The sequence below is a fragment of the Lithobates pipiens genome, unplaced genomic scaffold (genome assembly GCF_037356315.1).
Source record: "Lithobates pipiens isolate NorthernLeopardFrog02 unplaced genomic scaffold, aLitPip1_a1.2 Scaffold_16, whole genome shotgun sequence".
Lineage (NCBI taxonomy): Eukaryota > Metazoa > Chordata > Amphibia > Anura > Ranidae > Lithobates > Lithobates pipiens.
The window spans coordinates 115,352,528-115,367,984 of record NW_027507748.1 but is presented as its reverse complement, the minus strand read 5'-3'; the positions used below and the strand labels follow the sequence as shown (position 1 = coordinate 115,367,984).

At 42.6% G+C, this 15,457-nt stretch overlaps 1 protein-coding gene across 3 annotated transcripts in view; it reads left to right on the top strand.

Moving 5' to 3' along the window:
* ABR (ABR activator of RhoGEF and GTPase) overlaps positions 1-15,457 on the top strand; it is a 608,507-nt gene that overhangs the window by 204,934 nt on the left and 388,116 nt on the right. For all 3 annotated transcript variants that reach the window (XM_077480318.1, XM_077480319.1, XM_077480320.1), the window contains one exon: positions 7,669-7,853. In XM_077480318.1, coding sequence (XP_077336444.1) covers positions 7,669-7,853 — 185 coding nt within the window. The remainder of the gene's footprint in view (positions 1-7,668; positions 7,854-15,457) is intronic.

Here is a 15,457-nt window from a genome sequence, read left to right as displayed (position 1 = left end):
AAATAATCTGATGAGAAGATTTTTGTTTAGGACCCATTTACACACTACAACACATTACAGTGCACAATTCATTGTGTATGGCACCCCAACGCATTGTACAGTAGAGCGCAGTGCACATACTGTGTGATGAATTTAAAGTAGAACTATAGGCAAAACTTTATTTTTCATTTTGGCTAGCGCAAGGATATAGGTTATAACCCCTGTCAGATTTATTTTTTATTTATTTTTTCCCCATCTGTGTCCGATTGGGGAGATTTCCCTTCACTTCCTGTCCCATAGTAGAAACAGGAAGTAAGAGGTAATCCCTGTAAATTAAGAGAATTCATTGGGGACCCCCAGGTCACCAGTACTAGTGTCCCCTTTGGAAGATTTCCCCTCTATTACTTTTTTGGGGATAACCAAAAATGTGTGATTTTTCTTTTAAGTTCAATGATAATAGTAAACAGGAGTATTAGAGAGGGTGAATTTCCTTAACAGGGACACAGAGAGCAATAAAACCTGACAGGGGTTCTAATCCCTCTCTGCTCTATTCAAAACTGAAATAAAAGTTTTGCCTTTTAGTTATACTTTAAAAAAAAAAAAAGGGTCGATGTACATTTTATAGGTCCATTTTGGTGTGTTGGCAGCCCATTCATATAGAATGTGCTGTCTAAACATAGCACATTTATATTAAAGCACCTCAATAAAATGTTTAGATGTGAATGCCGCCAGGGTCTCTTTAAAGCAGGGGTAGGTAACCTCGGCCCTCCAGTTGTGGTGAAACTACAAGTCCCATGAGACATTGCAAGACCCGGACAATCACAGGCATGACCCGCAGAGGCATGATGGGTTTTGTAGTTTCACCACAGCTGGAGGGCCGAGGTCCCCTACCCCTGCTTTAAAGTAATGCCGCGTACACACGACCAGACTTAAGTCCGGCAGACTTTCGACTGAGTTCTGACGGAGTTCTGACAGAGTTCTGACGGACTTTCCGAATGAACGGACTTGGCCACACACAATCACACCAAAGTCCGACGGATTCGAATGTGATGACGTACGACCGGACTAGAATAAGGAAGTTTATAGCCAGTAGCCAATAGCTGCCCTAGCGTCGGTTTTAGTCCGTCAGACTAGCACACACACGAGCGGATTTCTCAGTAGGAACTGGGTCCGGCAGAGTTCTGTCGGAAATATTTGAAACGTTCCATTTCTAAAGTCTGTCAGACTTTTGCAAATCAAAAGTCCGCTGCAGCCCACACACGTTCGAATAGTCTGCCGGAATCATTCCGCCAGACTTTTGATGTTGAAAAGTCTGGTCGTGTGTACGGGGCATTAAGCTTGTAGATTTCTTTTCTCTAAACAGTGTGGGTGGATGAATCTCCCCTGCTGGCTATTGTATTCTGACAGCTGGCTCCAACAGCTGTCCGAATACCTGAACAGTGCCTGCATTTGATTTGGATGCAGTCACTGTTTGGCCAGTCATTTTTCACCCAGCTCTTTTAACAAAAAATCAGTTGAACAGTTAAAGAGGAAGTAAACCCTGATGAGTTTACTTCCTCTTTCATTCCCTGCAAAGGCAAAGCATAATGGACTACTATGCATCGCATAGTAGCCCATTATGTGTCACTTACCTGACACAGGAGCCAGCGATGTCACCGCTGTCCCCTGTAGGCCGGCGCATCCATCTTTTCGGTGGGGTCTCGCAGCTCCGCCGCTGTCATTTGGCGGAGCCGCGATGACGTCACTCCCGCGCATGCGCACGGGAGCCGACACGCGCGGCAGCTCCGTTGTTGGAAATGCCGCGCTCAGTGCGCCTGCGCGCTGCTGTCTACGGCGCATGCGCCGTAGACAGCGGTGCCTGTCTTCGGGCAAATATCTCCTAAACCGTATAGGTTTAGGAGATATTTCTTGGACCTACAGGTAAGCCTTAATCTAGGCTTACCTGTAGGTCAAAGTGGTTTGTAAGGGTTTACAACCACTTTAACAGATGGGCAGTGCCAACAGAGGCACTTACAGCTCAAATCTTGAGCCTTGTCTGGCAGCCAGGGGGAAAAAATAAAAATTGATTCTGAATTGTTACCACCCTGGGGGCAGCTACTTCTGACTTTGCATCCCCATCATAATTTTCTGTATTGGGCATTTGGGTGTATGGAATGCTTGGTCCTATCACACATGTGCGTTGCAATATAAATGACATCTAGAGTAGTAGTACTTCCCATTGAAGTTTGCTAAAAATCTTTGTGCTGTATGTAGGGGAGAGTTTTTTTTTTTTTTGCATCAAAACTGATGCTACACTTTCAAGTGGAGCAATTGAAAACTCATTTGATTGTTAGGTGCACTTATCCATTCAAACACTTGATTTTGTAGCATCAATAGTAGGGCAGGTTTATAAAAAAAAGTGACAAAAGCCTAGGTGTTGCACTTGCCAACTGGGTAGTTTTTTCAGGAGAGCATTGAACCTGGCCCCTGGTTGGTTGCTCTGGTAATGGCACTAATTTTCCTTTACTTTGGTTCTTATAAAAAAGTCCTTTGTAATGCAGTCCATGAACTCACAAAGAGCTAATAATATCTTCGGGGACATGAAAGCCTCACGTACTGTTCAGAGTACCTTGCCAGGCTGACTGCACCGCAGTATACTGCCATGGCTTGTACTATTGTTTGAGTGAATGAAAAACTGTCTGCGCTGTGTATAGCAACCAGTCAGATCTGCGCATGCATTTTTCTTACTGTATTGATAGAATAAAAAGCAAAAAAAAAAGGAGGAAAAATTGAATGGATGTTTTGCTATTGAATGTCTAACAAAATCTGCCCGTGCTGTTTATTGCAAGAAATACGTTGCAAAACCGGCTCATAGTTTCTGTTGTTTTTCATATAAATATAGGCTTATTCACTAAGGAAAACTACCGTAACCTAAGGCTTCATTCACATGGGCATATGCATATTTTCAGCATGGAATGCTGGTTGTTACTGGCAGAGCCTAGCAGGAGATCCTGCATAAAATGAGCGCCTAGAGTTTGGATGCATACAATTCTTCTAATGGCTTAATCTGCAGAGCTGTGCAGCCTGGGACACTGTAGTGTCCTTTTTTTGTGCCCGGCTAAACGCAGTGCACATTTGTGCATGTAGATGCAACTGTCTGTGGGCTCATTGAGTACTATAGTGCTGCATTTAGATCCATACAAAACTATACTATGTACCCATCTTAATGCAGCGTTTTATGTCTCCGCCCTGTATAAAGCAATCAGCTGACTTCAATTAAAAAAAATCAGTTTAGTGTCTCCTGGTCAGTGGTGGCTGGTGGGTTCTTCTTTTGGGGGGGGGGGGGGCTGCCAGAAAAAAACACACCCCCCCCACGGGTGGCGGCAATGAAACAGAACCCCCCCCTCGCTCGTGTGGCAGGGCTGTGGTGTCCTCTCCTCCTGGAATGCGGGCGGCTGCGGCTCCGGTGTCCGCTCCTCCAGCTTCCTCTGCTGCCGTATGTATCCTCATCTGCCAAAGCACTAGGCATCAGGGAGGAACTTTAGTGTGATAATAGCGAAAATTTGTTTGGTTAATGTCACAACAGAGTGGGATCGGAACGCAATCCTCTGCGCTCTGAGGCAACCCTTTTTTGAAGCCTATTTGAGCCTCTGGCTCCAATCAGGTGCTTAAAAAAAACACCCTGCGATGTTGGAATCCATGGTCCGGTGCCGCTGTTATGTAGATCAGGGGGCCGGACGCCTGGATAGGGGAGGCGGCGCCTGCATGCCCTCTATGGACAGGCCACCACTGCGTATTGGTATCTTTCACTCCGGCTGTTCTCAATGTCTTTGGTGTGCATTCTTGTCTATATTCCCATCTGACACATTCCTTGATTACAGGCTCATCTGTAGCCAGTGCTGTAAGGATTTCATGCTGGACACTGAATATATCACAGATCAATACACACATTCGTCAGTACACCATGGACCTTCAATTACAGTCCAAAACTTTTATTGCAGAGAGATCACTGCACAAAAGAATAAGTGCAATGTTTGGAAGCTGGGTACCGCGTGGCTTTGAAACATTGTACTTCTTTTGTGATGTAATCTCTCTGCAATCAAAGTTTTGGACTGCAATTGAAGAGCCATAATGTGTTGGTGAATACGTGTATTGATCTTTGTGGGCAGGTGTTCTATATTAAACTTTGGCTGTCACCGTCCTAAGTTTTCAGGGTTGTTGGATGCTTTTCAAACCTACTCATAAAGAGCACATGCTATGCCAGGGTTTCTTAAAGAGACCTTGTACAAAATCTTTTATTATAACAAAAATATTTCCATAAGGTTGTGCAAATTTAACATATTTCACGCACGGTATTTAGCTGGAGAAGCCTCCCTTGTGTAGACATCTAAAATCTCTGGTACTGCTGAATGCCACAATCTTGTATGTGATGCCCACAGTCCCAGCAGACTCCGAGCTGCCACTCAAGAGACACTGTATAGTATTCCCCTTCACTGCTTCCCTAGCAGCTAAATAAAAGATTATGCAGGCAGGTGAGTTTAGGGGAGGGTCAGAGGAGTTTTGCCAGCACAGAGAGTAATTGGACACTCCTGAAAGAGCAGAGGGCTAAAATGCACAAGTAGGGCTGTAGTAGGTAATTTACTAGTCATATTTTCTAGAAAGGTGAGTGGTACATGAAAATGCGATTTCTAGCGGTAGTGCAACATTGCAGCGGACAGATCGGACACGTTTGACACATTTTTGGGACCATTGACATTTATACATCGAGAGCTATAAAAATGCACTGATTACAGTGTAAATGTCACTGGTAGGGAAGGGGTTAACACTAGGGGGTGATCAAGGGATTAATTGTGTGTTCCCTGGATGTGTTCTAACTGTATGGGGATAGGACTGACTGGGGGAGGAGACATATTGTTGTTCCTACTTAGTAGGAACAAAAGATATGTCTCCCTTCCCCTCACAGAACAAGGATTTGTGTGTTTACACACACACATCCTCGCGCTGGCTCTCGTGCCCGCGATCGTCGGCAAACGCACCTTCCGGCCACGTGCATCAGGTCTCCCATCGTGCTGCGGGCATGTGCCTCCAGCGGCTCTTAAAGGGAACAACGTACCCATATGATGTTTTGCCCAGCCGTGCCATTCTGCCGATGTACATCAGCGTGAGTCAGTCGGCAAGCTGTTAAGTTTATTATGTACCCCTTCATAGCAACAAAAATTTCATGCTGGGTTATCTAAAGTGCCCTGTTTAACGTAACCACATTTGAATGCACCTTTTAGGTTCCTGAGGTGAAATTGCCAATGTAGACATTGGCCCGTAATGTCTAAATGTCTTAGCGCTTTCCAACCCCTCAAGCTTTTTAAATAAAATTAAAAAGCTATAAAATGGTAAGTCAGTTTGCTTTGTATAAGCTTTGAGATTTACTAAACTTTCAGGTAGCATACGGAGTGTAAAGAAGACCTATGATTAAATATTAGCTATTGGCCATCTACTAGCCCCCACCCCCTTACAAAAGCACTTTGTGTTTAAAAAAACAATTAAAAAAACTAAAGATACTTACCTTACAACTTCTGCCCTTTTCCGCTAGGCTGTGATGTCACTGAGCCAGACCTGATGAGAATGTGCATATTTAACTGCTTCAATACAGGGCACTTTCACCCCCTTCCTGCCCAGACCAATTTTCAGCTTTCAGCGCTGTCCCACTTTGACAATTGTGCGGTCATGCAGCGATGTATCCAATTTAAATTTGTATAATTTTTTTTTTGAGACAAAGCTTTATTTTGGTGGTATATAATCACCGCTGGGTTTCTTTCTTTTTTTTTGCTAAAAAAAAAAAAAAAACGAAAAAAGACCGAATATTTTCTTTTCTTAGTTTCTGTTAGAAAACATTGTAAATAAGTAATTTTTCTCCTTCACTGATGGGCACTGATGAGGTGGCACGAATATATGTAGCACCGACTGGCATTGACGGGCACTGACATTGATTTGGCACTGTTGGGGATGCATAGGTCTCCCCTGTGGGGAAATGTCACTGACTGGCTCTCCTCTCTTCATATTCTGTTAGTGTGAGGAGAGGACTGCTGATAACCAGCATTTCCTTGTTTACATGTGATCAGCTGTGATTGAACACAGTTGATCACATGGGTAAAAAGCTGCATCATTGGCTCTATACCGAGTTCAGGGATGCGGCATGTCCCAGGGACACAGCGCGCTGCCAAGCGCAGCGAGAGTGGGACAATGTCATATGACTCTGTCCCAGAACAAGAGAGCCACCTTGCGCCCATCAATTGTCTATACGGCGGGCAGGAGGTGATTAAAGTGAAAGTAAAGCCTCCATTCAATTTCAGCCAAGGAAACTATCTTGGCCTCTATTTAATCTTCAACTGCCATAGTGCTGCACATGTGATCAGTTATGACACCAGCCATTGGATGGTTTGACAGTTTGGTTGACAGCATAACCAATGTGACAGTTACATTCCTGGCATGTGCTGGGAACGCTTACATTAGTCAGTCAATACCCCTGATTATACACACAGCATGCTGGGAACGTCTCCGTATTACATTACAAGGTTGTGTTATATTGTGTACTGTCTAGGACTTTTGTGTACACGATGCTAATCTCTGGCACAAGCAGTCTGCAAACCCCATACCTGCACTTGTTTCCTCCTTGTAATCCTTTTTGTTTTCCCATCCATTTTCCTACTCTTTAAAAAACCCACTCTCCTCAACAGGACCTGATTAGAACTAAAAGTGTCTGCACATTTGCTAAAAAATCTTGCATTGAAGGTTGCCATGGTGACCACATTTTCAGGGGCTTAAGGCCTATGATTTAGAGTTAAGTCATAAACGTATAGATAGATACAAGACGTTTTTCTTGAGAAAATTAAAAAAATTAAATAAATTGAAAAGCAAAAGAAAAGAAAAAATTTGCTTCTACAGGTGTTTGTTTTTTTACATTTGCCGTTTTAAAATGATATTTGTACAATAATTTGAGCATTTAAATGGAAACAGTGAGCCCCACACCCCCCTTCAGTCTCTCTGACTCAGAGAAGGAGGCAACGAGCAGGGCCCGGAATAGCTCTGATGCTGTCATCTGTGGACAGCCACAGATTTTCCAGTTTTCGCAAGCTCGCAGGCTTTCCCTAATCCTTTAGTCGTAGTGTGTTTCAGAGGTGGCCAATTGACCTCTGTAATCTTTATTTAACTGCAGGACTGGCTCTCCTGGCTTCTTCAACAGCTTCTGAGGCTTGCCGTCTTCCCTATGTGTTCTACCTCCCTCAGTTTCTCCTTTCTTCTTCATAGAATTCCATTCTTTTCAGGGGTTTGATTTTATTTCTCTCGTTTTTTTTTTTTTTTCATTCTTTTAGAACATTCCTCTTTCTCTCGGGTTGTTATTTGCACTCTGATTTCTGTTCCTGTTCTTCTGGTTTGTTTTAGCTTTACTTGTTGTTACTTCATTACTTTTTACTAGCCTTAAGTGGTGTATTTTCCCACGTCAGTTTCCTTTTTTGCTTATTGTGTGTTCCTTTGCTTTCTGTGCACATTCTCCTGACCTTTTTGGACGCTCAAATCTCATACCTCCTTCTCCGACCACACTTTCCCTGTGAAGAAGCTCAGATGCCAGTATGACCCCTAGGCACAGGCCGTATGCTTCCTCTTTGGCTGCCCTTATTGAAGGCACTCAACGGCCTTTTTTGTTCCTTGTAACAGATTTCAACTACGGCACTGACCATTACGATGCTGAGGGAAATGAGGAGCAAAAGAGCTCCCGCGAGGGCTCGGAGACCATGCCCTACATCGATGAATCTCCCACCATGTCTCCACAGCTCAGTGCCCGGAGTCAAGACAGTGTCGATGGTGTCTCACCCACCCCAACTGAGGGATTACTTCCAGAGGTAAGAAGTCTTAAAATTGTTTATTGCATTCTTCATTGATCATGTTGTCTTGAATTTATGCTGTTCTTATACCAAAAGCTGTTTTGTACCAATAGTGTCATATTTCTTTAACATTGAGGCTTGAAAGCTTTAACAGTACAGACTTTGGTTTGTTTACATTACCGATAGGTGGTGGAACCTTATAACTACTACCCTATACTGCAGTTGATTGCATTATCCCACACAAATGTTATTTGGTGTTTTATACTGTAGGATTGCAGTTCTGTCGCTGCTGAGACTGGTTAAATCCGTGAGGTTTGTAAGGTGGTAAGCTAGCAGTAAATGTGTAGTTTCAGACGTAGTGTACAGCATGGTTTATTTAACCCTTGACCATCAAAGAAAGTGTTTTGCAAAGCAACATTTATGCTCATCAGTCGTTTTTTTTTCAAGTTGTCTCCAACAGTCCATGACTGTCAACTTAGGAGAAAAATCACCCACCTGTATAGAATGTGTTAAATACCCGACCGAATGTTTCTTACTCAGTTTTTCTGTCCCTTTAGGAATGTGATGGGGGGGAATGAAATGATAGGGGGTTGTGGGTATTAATTTTGAGGCCCCATTCACTTTAGAGACCAGAAGCAAGAATGGCTGATGTTGGTCTTCTGGCTTCAACGTGAGGCGCAAGCATTCTGAGGCCTGTTGGGGCAGGGGCATATATTAGTGCAGTTCATTCTTGTGTCCGTTCTCCCTACTATGTAGCTCTGTGTCTTTTATTAATGTTTCTAGTTCCATTTTGTTCTCCTGGTTGTCCAAATTTGTGGATGAATGCACTCGTAACCCCTTCATGGTTGAGATGATTGATGATGGCTTTGGTCTCCAGCAGCCAAAGGAACTAGAGTTGACAGGTGGAAGCAAAACTGTTTTATCTTTTCAGTTTAATGTGCTTTTAAGTTTAAATGGCCCACTGATCTTTGCTAGGAGACAGTATAGTCTTTATTTCTACGTTTAGTAAATTCAGTTTTTTTTTAATCTCTTAACCTTTTTTGAAGCAGTAGATAGACTGGCAAGCGTTTGTGTTAAATCATAATTTGCTATTATGGCTAAATTCAAACATTATGAAGTTTTGGTATTCTCCTTAAGAAACCTGTCTAATATGATCAGATATGATAGCTGAATAAGAGCCTCCATTAATGATGCAATGAAAAGAAATTCACAACATTTTTAAGTCCGGGTGGCAGCTGAGACTTCTAAGCCTCCTGAAAAGTCCCAGAACTCTACAGTAGATCCTTCTGATTCAGAGGAGGGGGCTGTGCAGTGGGATGACAATGAATAACTTGATGAGATAACTGACAGCCAGAAAAGAAGTTTCTTTTTTCTGGCTAATGAGCTGATAAAAATACTCAAGGCTATACAGGCAGCTATGAAAGTTGATGTAAAGACAGTTACCCTATCTGAGGAATACCGAACATATAAAGGCCTAAATAGTCAGTTATGTGCTCGAAAATATAAAGGGAGTTAATTTTAGAAGTAATGAAAATTACCTTGTTTGTTGATGTCAAAATCTTGTACAAGATGCGGTTGCTTTGATTTAGAAGATTCTATGTTTTGGCATAGAGCTTTCACATACAACAGCATCTCTAAAGAAATTGATTGCACCTATTGAAGCCTTAGGAGCACTTTAAACATCTCATGGTCAAAAGAGCTTAAAGAATAATTCCATCTTTACACCAAAAATAATTAAAGATCACTTCTAAAAGCTCTGCTCCTCAGGTCTCTGCATGTATCTCCTGTGCCAAAAATCTTCTGCTGCCGAGGCCTTCTGGTATACGAATTGGTACACTTTTAAACTCTGTACACAGACCCGATGGGTAAGAGCATAATCCTGGCAATGGCTAGCAGTCATTTATGCACTGACTGCGCTGACCATTGAGAGTCTCTGCTGTTGCAGCAAAAAAAGAAGCTCTCATTGGGCAGAGTAGTCATGTTACCATGCTGACCAATGACTGGTAGCTTATTTGCTGGTATTGGCTGCCAAACACCATTTGAGGCTGTGTACAGAGTCCCAAAAGTTTACAGAATGGTATACTGCTAGACGTAGGCAGCAGAGATTATCAGCAGAGCAGATAAGTGCTGCACTAACTGGAGGAGTGGAGAAGGAGTTTGGCATTCATCTTTAATGCAAAGGTGGAATTACCCTTTAAATCGGATCTTCAGGCACACAATTGCATTACTAGAAATAGCCTAAATGTTGCTGATGCTAAATCTAGAGATTGTTATTTAAAAAATACAATTCTAAATTTGGACTGCTGCTGATATTTCTACCTAAGCTGAATAATAAAATGTCCTTGATATCACTATCGATAGTGATACTATTTGTACAGTCCACACTGATGCTATGTGCTCTTCTAGCCACACTCCTTTCTCCTTCTGGGTGCCCCCAAAGCATGCCGCTTGCTGTGGGGGTACCCAAGCAGGCGTTCTCCCGACCCGCTGCTCTGTGTCCATTCACACACGGAGCTGGGGTTTGGCCCCACCCCCTCAGTCTCCTGATTGGCAGCAGCGGGAGCCAGTGGTTCCCACTGCTGCCAAAAGCCAGTCAGGAGTGTGAGTTCCCGAAGAAGCAAGGCTCTCATGAACATCGCTGGATAGAGAGGGGGTTCTGGGGGCTCCTACACACAGAAGGTTTTTTACGTTCGTGCATAGTAGGTAAATGCATGAAGGTAACAATACTTGTGCCTTTACAACCACTTTAAGGATAAATCACTATTTGTGTTCTTTTATATAAATATGTGACTAACTGGAAGAACTATTAGGCCCCTTTCACACGGGCGCCTCTGCCTGACGGACTCTGCATGCTCAGCGGGGGATCACTCCGGGGAGCAGACGGATGACGAGTCCATCTCAGCTAACTGTGCAGAGTGGAGATGGACCTGTCAGAGCCCCGCTCTCCCCTATGTGAAAATGGGGTGAAATTGGACAGTCCATTTTCACCTCATCATATCATATTCGATCCGTCAGACGGATGGAAAATAGGACCTTGTCCGTCTGTATTTGGCATACAAGATTGGATCAGATAGCGGCGGATGTCAGCGGACATGTCACCACAGACATCCGCCGATCCATAGAGATGAATGGAGGGGCCGATCAGGTCCTCCTGAAAAACTGACATGTGGACCTGATCGGACACTCCGTGTGAAGGTGACCTTAGGAGGAGTTGGAAGCATCTTTGTTATCAATATTCAGGAGGATTACCTCTAGTCTCCTTTGGAGGGACAAAAGCGTTATTAGATCATGTCAGTGTATATGGACCATTATCCCAGGTGAGCGCACACCCAGTGAAGGGGTTGAACACAACACAACACAGCATGAAGCATGTTTGACTCTGAGTAACGGAGTGTGGCCAGAAGAGCACATTGCATCATTGTGGATTGTACAAATAGTAACACTATCGATAGTGATATCAAGGACATTCCTTTAATTTTCTGTCTATGTGAGTACTAAGAGTCACTGGTATTTATATGCACTTTATCTGCAGTGTGTGTTTTTTTTCTTAATATATATTTTTCATATACAGTATAGCGCACAGTATTATAATACATTGGAGTGCGACACCATATAAATTTAATTGATTTGTTTTATTCACATGTTTATGAGAGTGTGGAAGGTCTGAGCAATTCACAAATAAGATTTAATTTTATAAGTGTAGGCACATAGCAGCACGCAGAATTTAAATAAACTCCTGATATGTCGCTACCTTTGATATGTCACTCAGAAGCAGGCTGGCTGCATTTCTGTTAGTGGTGTGTCAGGTAAAAAGATTTTTGTGTACATGGTATTCCAAAAAAAAAGACCATTGGTCTACACAAGACTCTCTTTATTTCTTGCTGCATAGGCTGTCGCACAAACACTATCCAGTTTGGTATATGGTGGACATAGAAAATGTTTTCTTTAAAGTTGAAATCTGTACTGTGTGAAACACGAAAACTGGTGGCTATAGTGTTTTACAAAATTGCTTAACACTCTATCTAGAGCTCCTAATATTTGTGTATCTCAGCTTATAACTCACATCTGGCCATCGGGTTCAGTGGACACCATTTCTGATGCCTCACCTAGAACCATCAACAACGCAACTAGAATAGTGGCCGTTTTCATCACCAGCAGACAAGTTCTGCAAGTTTGTTTCTTCTTATAAGTAGAGCACTTTTATCCTAGTCAAAGCTACAGAGGAGGATTTCCATGCTAAGAAAATAATTTTGTAATGCCAAGTCCTCAGATGGTATTGGATGCTTTGTTAATTGGGAAAAATATCTATACTCATTATTGCACCTTGTAAAACAGTTTAATGGGTCTTATGATTCTGTTTGTAGTTGCCTTATTAATTTATTTTAGGAACCTATGGTCGTCCTTGGCTTTATTGATTATAGACCCTCATAATGCCAAATCCTTATATCAAAGAGATTCAAATAGTCTGTGCCCATAATTTTCTGTCTTCAGTTGGTAGAGACTATTGCACAGTGGGATAGGGAGTTCCTAGGACTAACAAGATACCCTAAATATGACCTCTGATGGAAACGGTTAAAATATTGTCTAACATGCTGTTTACTAGGCTTATTTAGGCAAAGCATTCCTATTGCCTGGTATTTTGTCCTCTAAAGTAATGTCAAGGCAAAAAAAAAAACAAAAAAAAAACCTATCCAGTAAATCTGTGCAATACATGCAAATTCCCTTGTGTTTTTTTTCCCTACCTGTGCTCGAAATTAACTTGGCTATTCATTCCCTATTGTCGACTGACAACACAACATTTGTGTGGACTGTGTGGTGTTTGCTCTGCATAGTTTTCTTATGCTAATTGTACTAATAGACTTTGACATAATACAGGGATTTTGCATAAGACACGGGATAGTTCTGAATTTCTGGCAAGATAAACCATTTTATTTTTGCACTTAAATGCTTTCCATTGTATATTATTTAAAGGATAAAGTTTACCATTTGAAGCATGTTACACCCATATTTGGGGTGTAATGTGTAACATGCTCCAGTTCTGCCCCATTATAATTGCCATCATAGTTCATTGACACATCCTCCAGCTTTGTAATGGTTTGCCTGTAAGTAGAGGCATTGGCAGGCAATCTGAGACACTATCTGCAGGAGCCTTACATTGCACCCATGATCTATTGATCGTGAGTGCAATTGCCTGCAAGCTCATCATAGAAAAACATTATCATAAATGTACATTTTTTCCTGCAAAAATACGTGCATTTGTGATTTGTTTCAAAAAGGTGAATTTGGCCTTTAACAAACCAAAACGAAGCAAAGGAGAGAAGTTAACTTTAGGGTTTACGTACACTTCAATGCATCCAAAACCAAAGAGAACATCAGAGTAGATTTATTTCACAGTGTGGACAGTATTTAGGATAAAGGGTACCTAACTCAGAAATGCAAGGTTAATTATGGACAGGTACTCTACTAATACTTGCAATAGTCTCCTGACAAATGAATGGATTACATGCATCTCCTGAGATCCTTCTCTCTTCCTCAGAGCAGACTGAAGAATTCTGACTCACTCTCAGGAAGGTTATCCAACCAGTTGGAAAACTTCAGGATATTTTATAGTGAATACCTTGCACTATCTAAGCCAGTTATGGCAAACCTTGGCACACCAGATGATTTGGAACTACATTTCCCATGATGCTCATGAACTCTATAGTTGAGCATCATGTGAAATGTAGTTCCAAAACATCTAGGGTGCCAAGGTTCGGCATTACTGATCTAAGCTCACATGAACAGAACAGAAGCACAGTGCTCAAAATTTTAAAGCAACTTTTTCTGTTTTTGCCCAGCCTAATTCTAAAGTTAAACTCTTAAAGTTCACACTGAACCTCAGATGGGATTGATTTCCCCAGACGGGAGAGGGTTCCGTTCCAAACTACGCATTTCTACCTTTGAACACAATATGAAGTAAAAGGTTCCCTCATATAGTTCTTCACTATCATACATTATATTGTCGATTTTATATGAAGACTCACTGGCTGAACAGTCCTTTAAGGATCATCTAGGAGTAAGAATTTCATTATGCTTTGTATTGTATTGGACACTTTTCTTATCCTTTGATTTTCACTCTTTTCACTTCTTCTTTTTTATTATTCCTGGGTGTGTTACATGGACACTTAATTACGGTATCACTCAGCTCTTGGTATGTGGATGTTTTCAGTATTTTTTGTGTATTATACATGTTTTTTTCATAAGCCTAAATGTCACGTGCCTGGTATCAGAGCTGATTGTAGAAGGAGACCTCCCTTACAGCCCTGGCTCGGGAACCACTGGGGTTGCAAAAGAGGTATAGGAGCACAGTGAGGTAGGAGTGCCTGTGTGGTAGCTGGTACTGGTGCTGATGAGCAGAGCAGATCCACCGGATGGTCTGGACTGTAGAATCCGTAGAGAGCAGTGGCAACAGGTGTGGGTTAGCGACCCCAGGATCCTATGCAGGAACTGGATCAGGACTAGACTAGAACAAGGTGAGACAAGCCGGGTCATACACCGGGTCATACACGGGTAAACAGGCAGCAGATCAGCAGGCAGAGAGAGTTGTCAGTGGACAGGCAATAGTTCGGCAACAAGGTCAGCAGATTCAGGATAAGCAGAGTCAAGGCAGGCCGGGTCAGGAGAGGAGAAGGCAGCAGCAGTCAGATAAACAGGATCGGATAAACCGCAGGTTCAGGGTCAGACTTCAGGTAAAGCTGCAGATCAGACAGCGCTGTATAGAAGCAGCTGTTGCTCTTTTAAAGGGGAGCTGGCGCCAAACCGAGTTGGTGCGCACGCATGTGGACCTGCCACACACTCCTCCGTGCGCGCAGGTGCGCCTGCTGTGCGTTCCTCCGTGTGCGCGTGTGCTTCTGCGCACGTTCATGCGCCGATTCCTGGTGCGGCTTGTTCCTGCAGGAACACGTATGTGCAAGCCTGTGCGCCTGTTCTGCCACAGGGTATCCCTGACACAAAGTATATTATTTAGAATTCTGTGATATGGTTTTAGAATGATGGCGCTGTAGTAAATGAGGGTAATTTTCTTAATATTGCATTTTTATAGTGGGTTATTTAAGTATGACAGCTTTTTCACATCATCATCAACTTGGGTACATTCACCCTGCTCATTGATGGTTCGAATCGTGGCCGATCCCCGCTGACCTGGCTTAAACTTTGATGAGCAGGAATTTAACTATCCTGACCCCGCTTCTGGAGTTCTTGACATTTTGAAGTCCTGGTTTCATCCTCAGCATTTTTAATTGACAATTGCTGGCAGAAAAACTCCTTTATTAAGAGCAGTATCCAACATTAGCCCCAAAATGCATTAATGATGGCTACCTAGGTTACTTACACAATTCTCTACTGGTTTGCTATACACCAACCCTTTTTTTGTTAAGGCCTCTGTTGCTTTACGAAAACCAAAAACTGATAAGAGGTTTGATGTCATCACATATTGCTGAATATTTTTACAGGCAGGGCTTTGACTCTACCAGATTAGAGCTTGCTTTGTACCTTCCACCCCCCCAACATTCCCATCACAGTATTATTATGATAGACTGCCTAGCTAAATATTATAAATACACACAGGCAGTGAAATCTGCTTC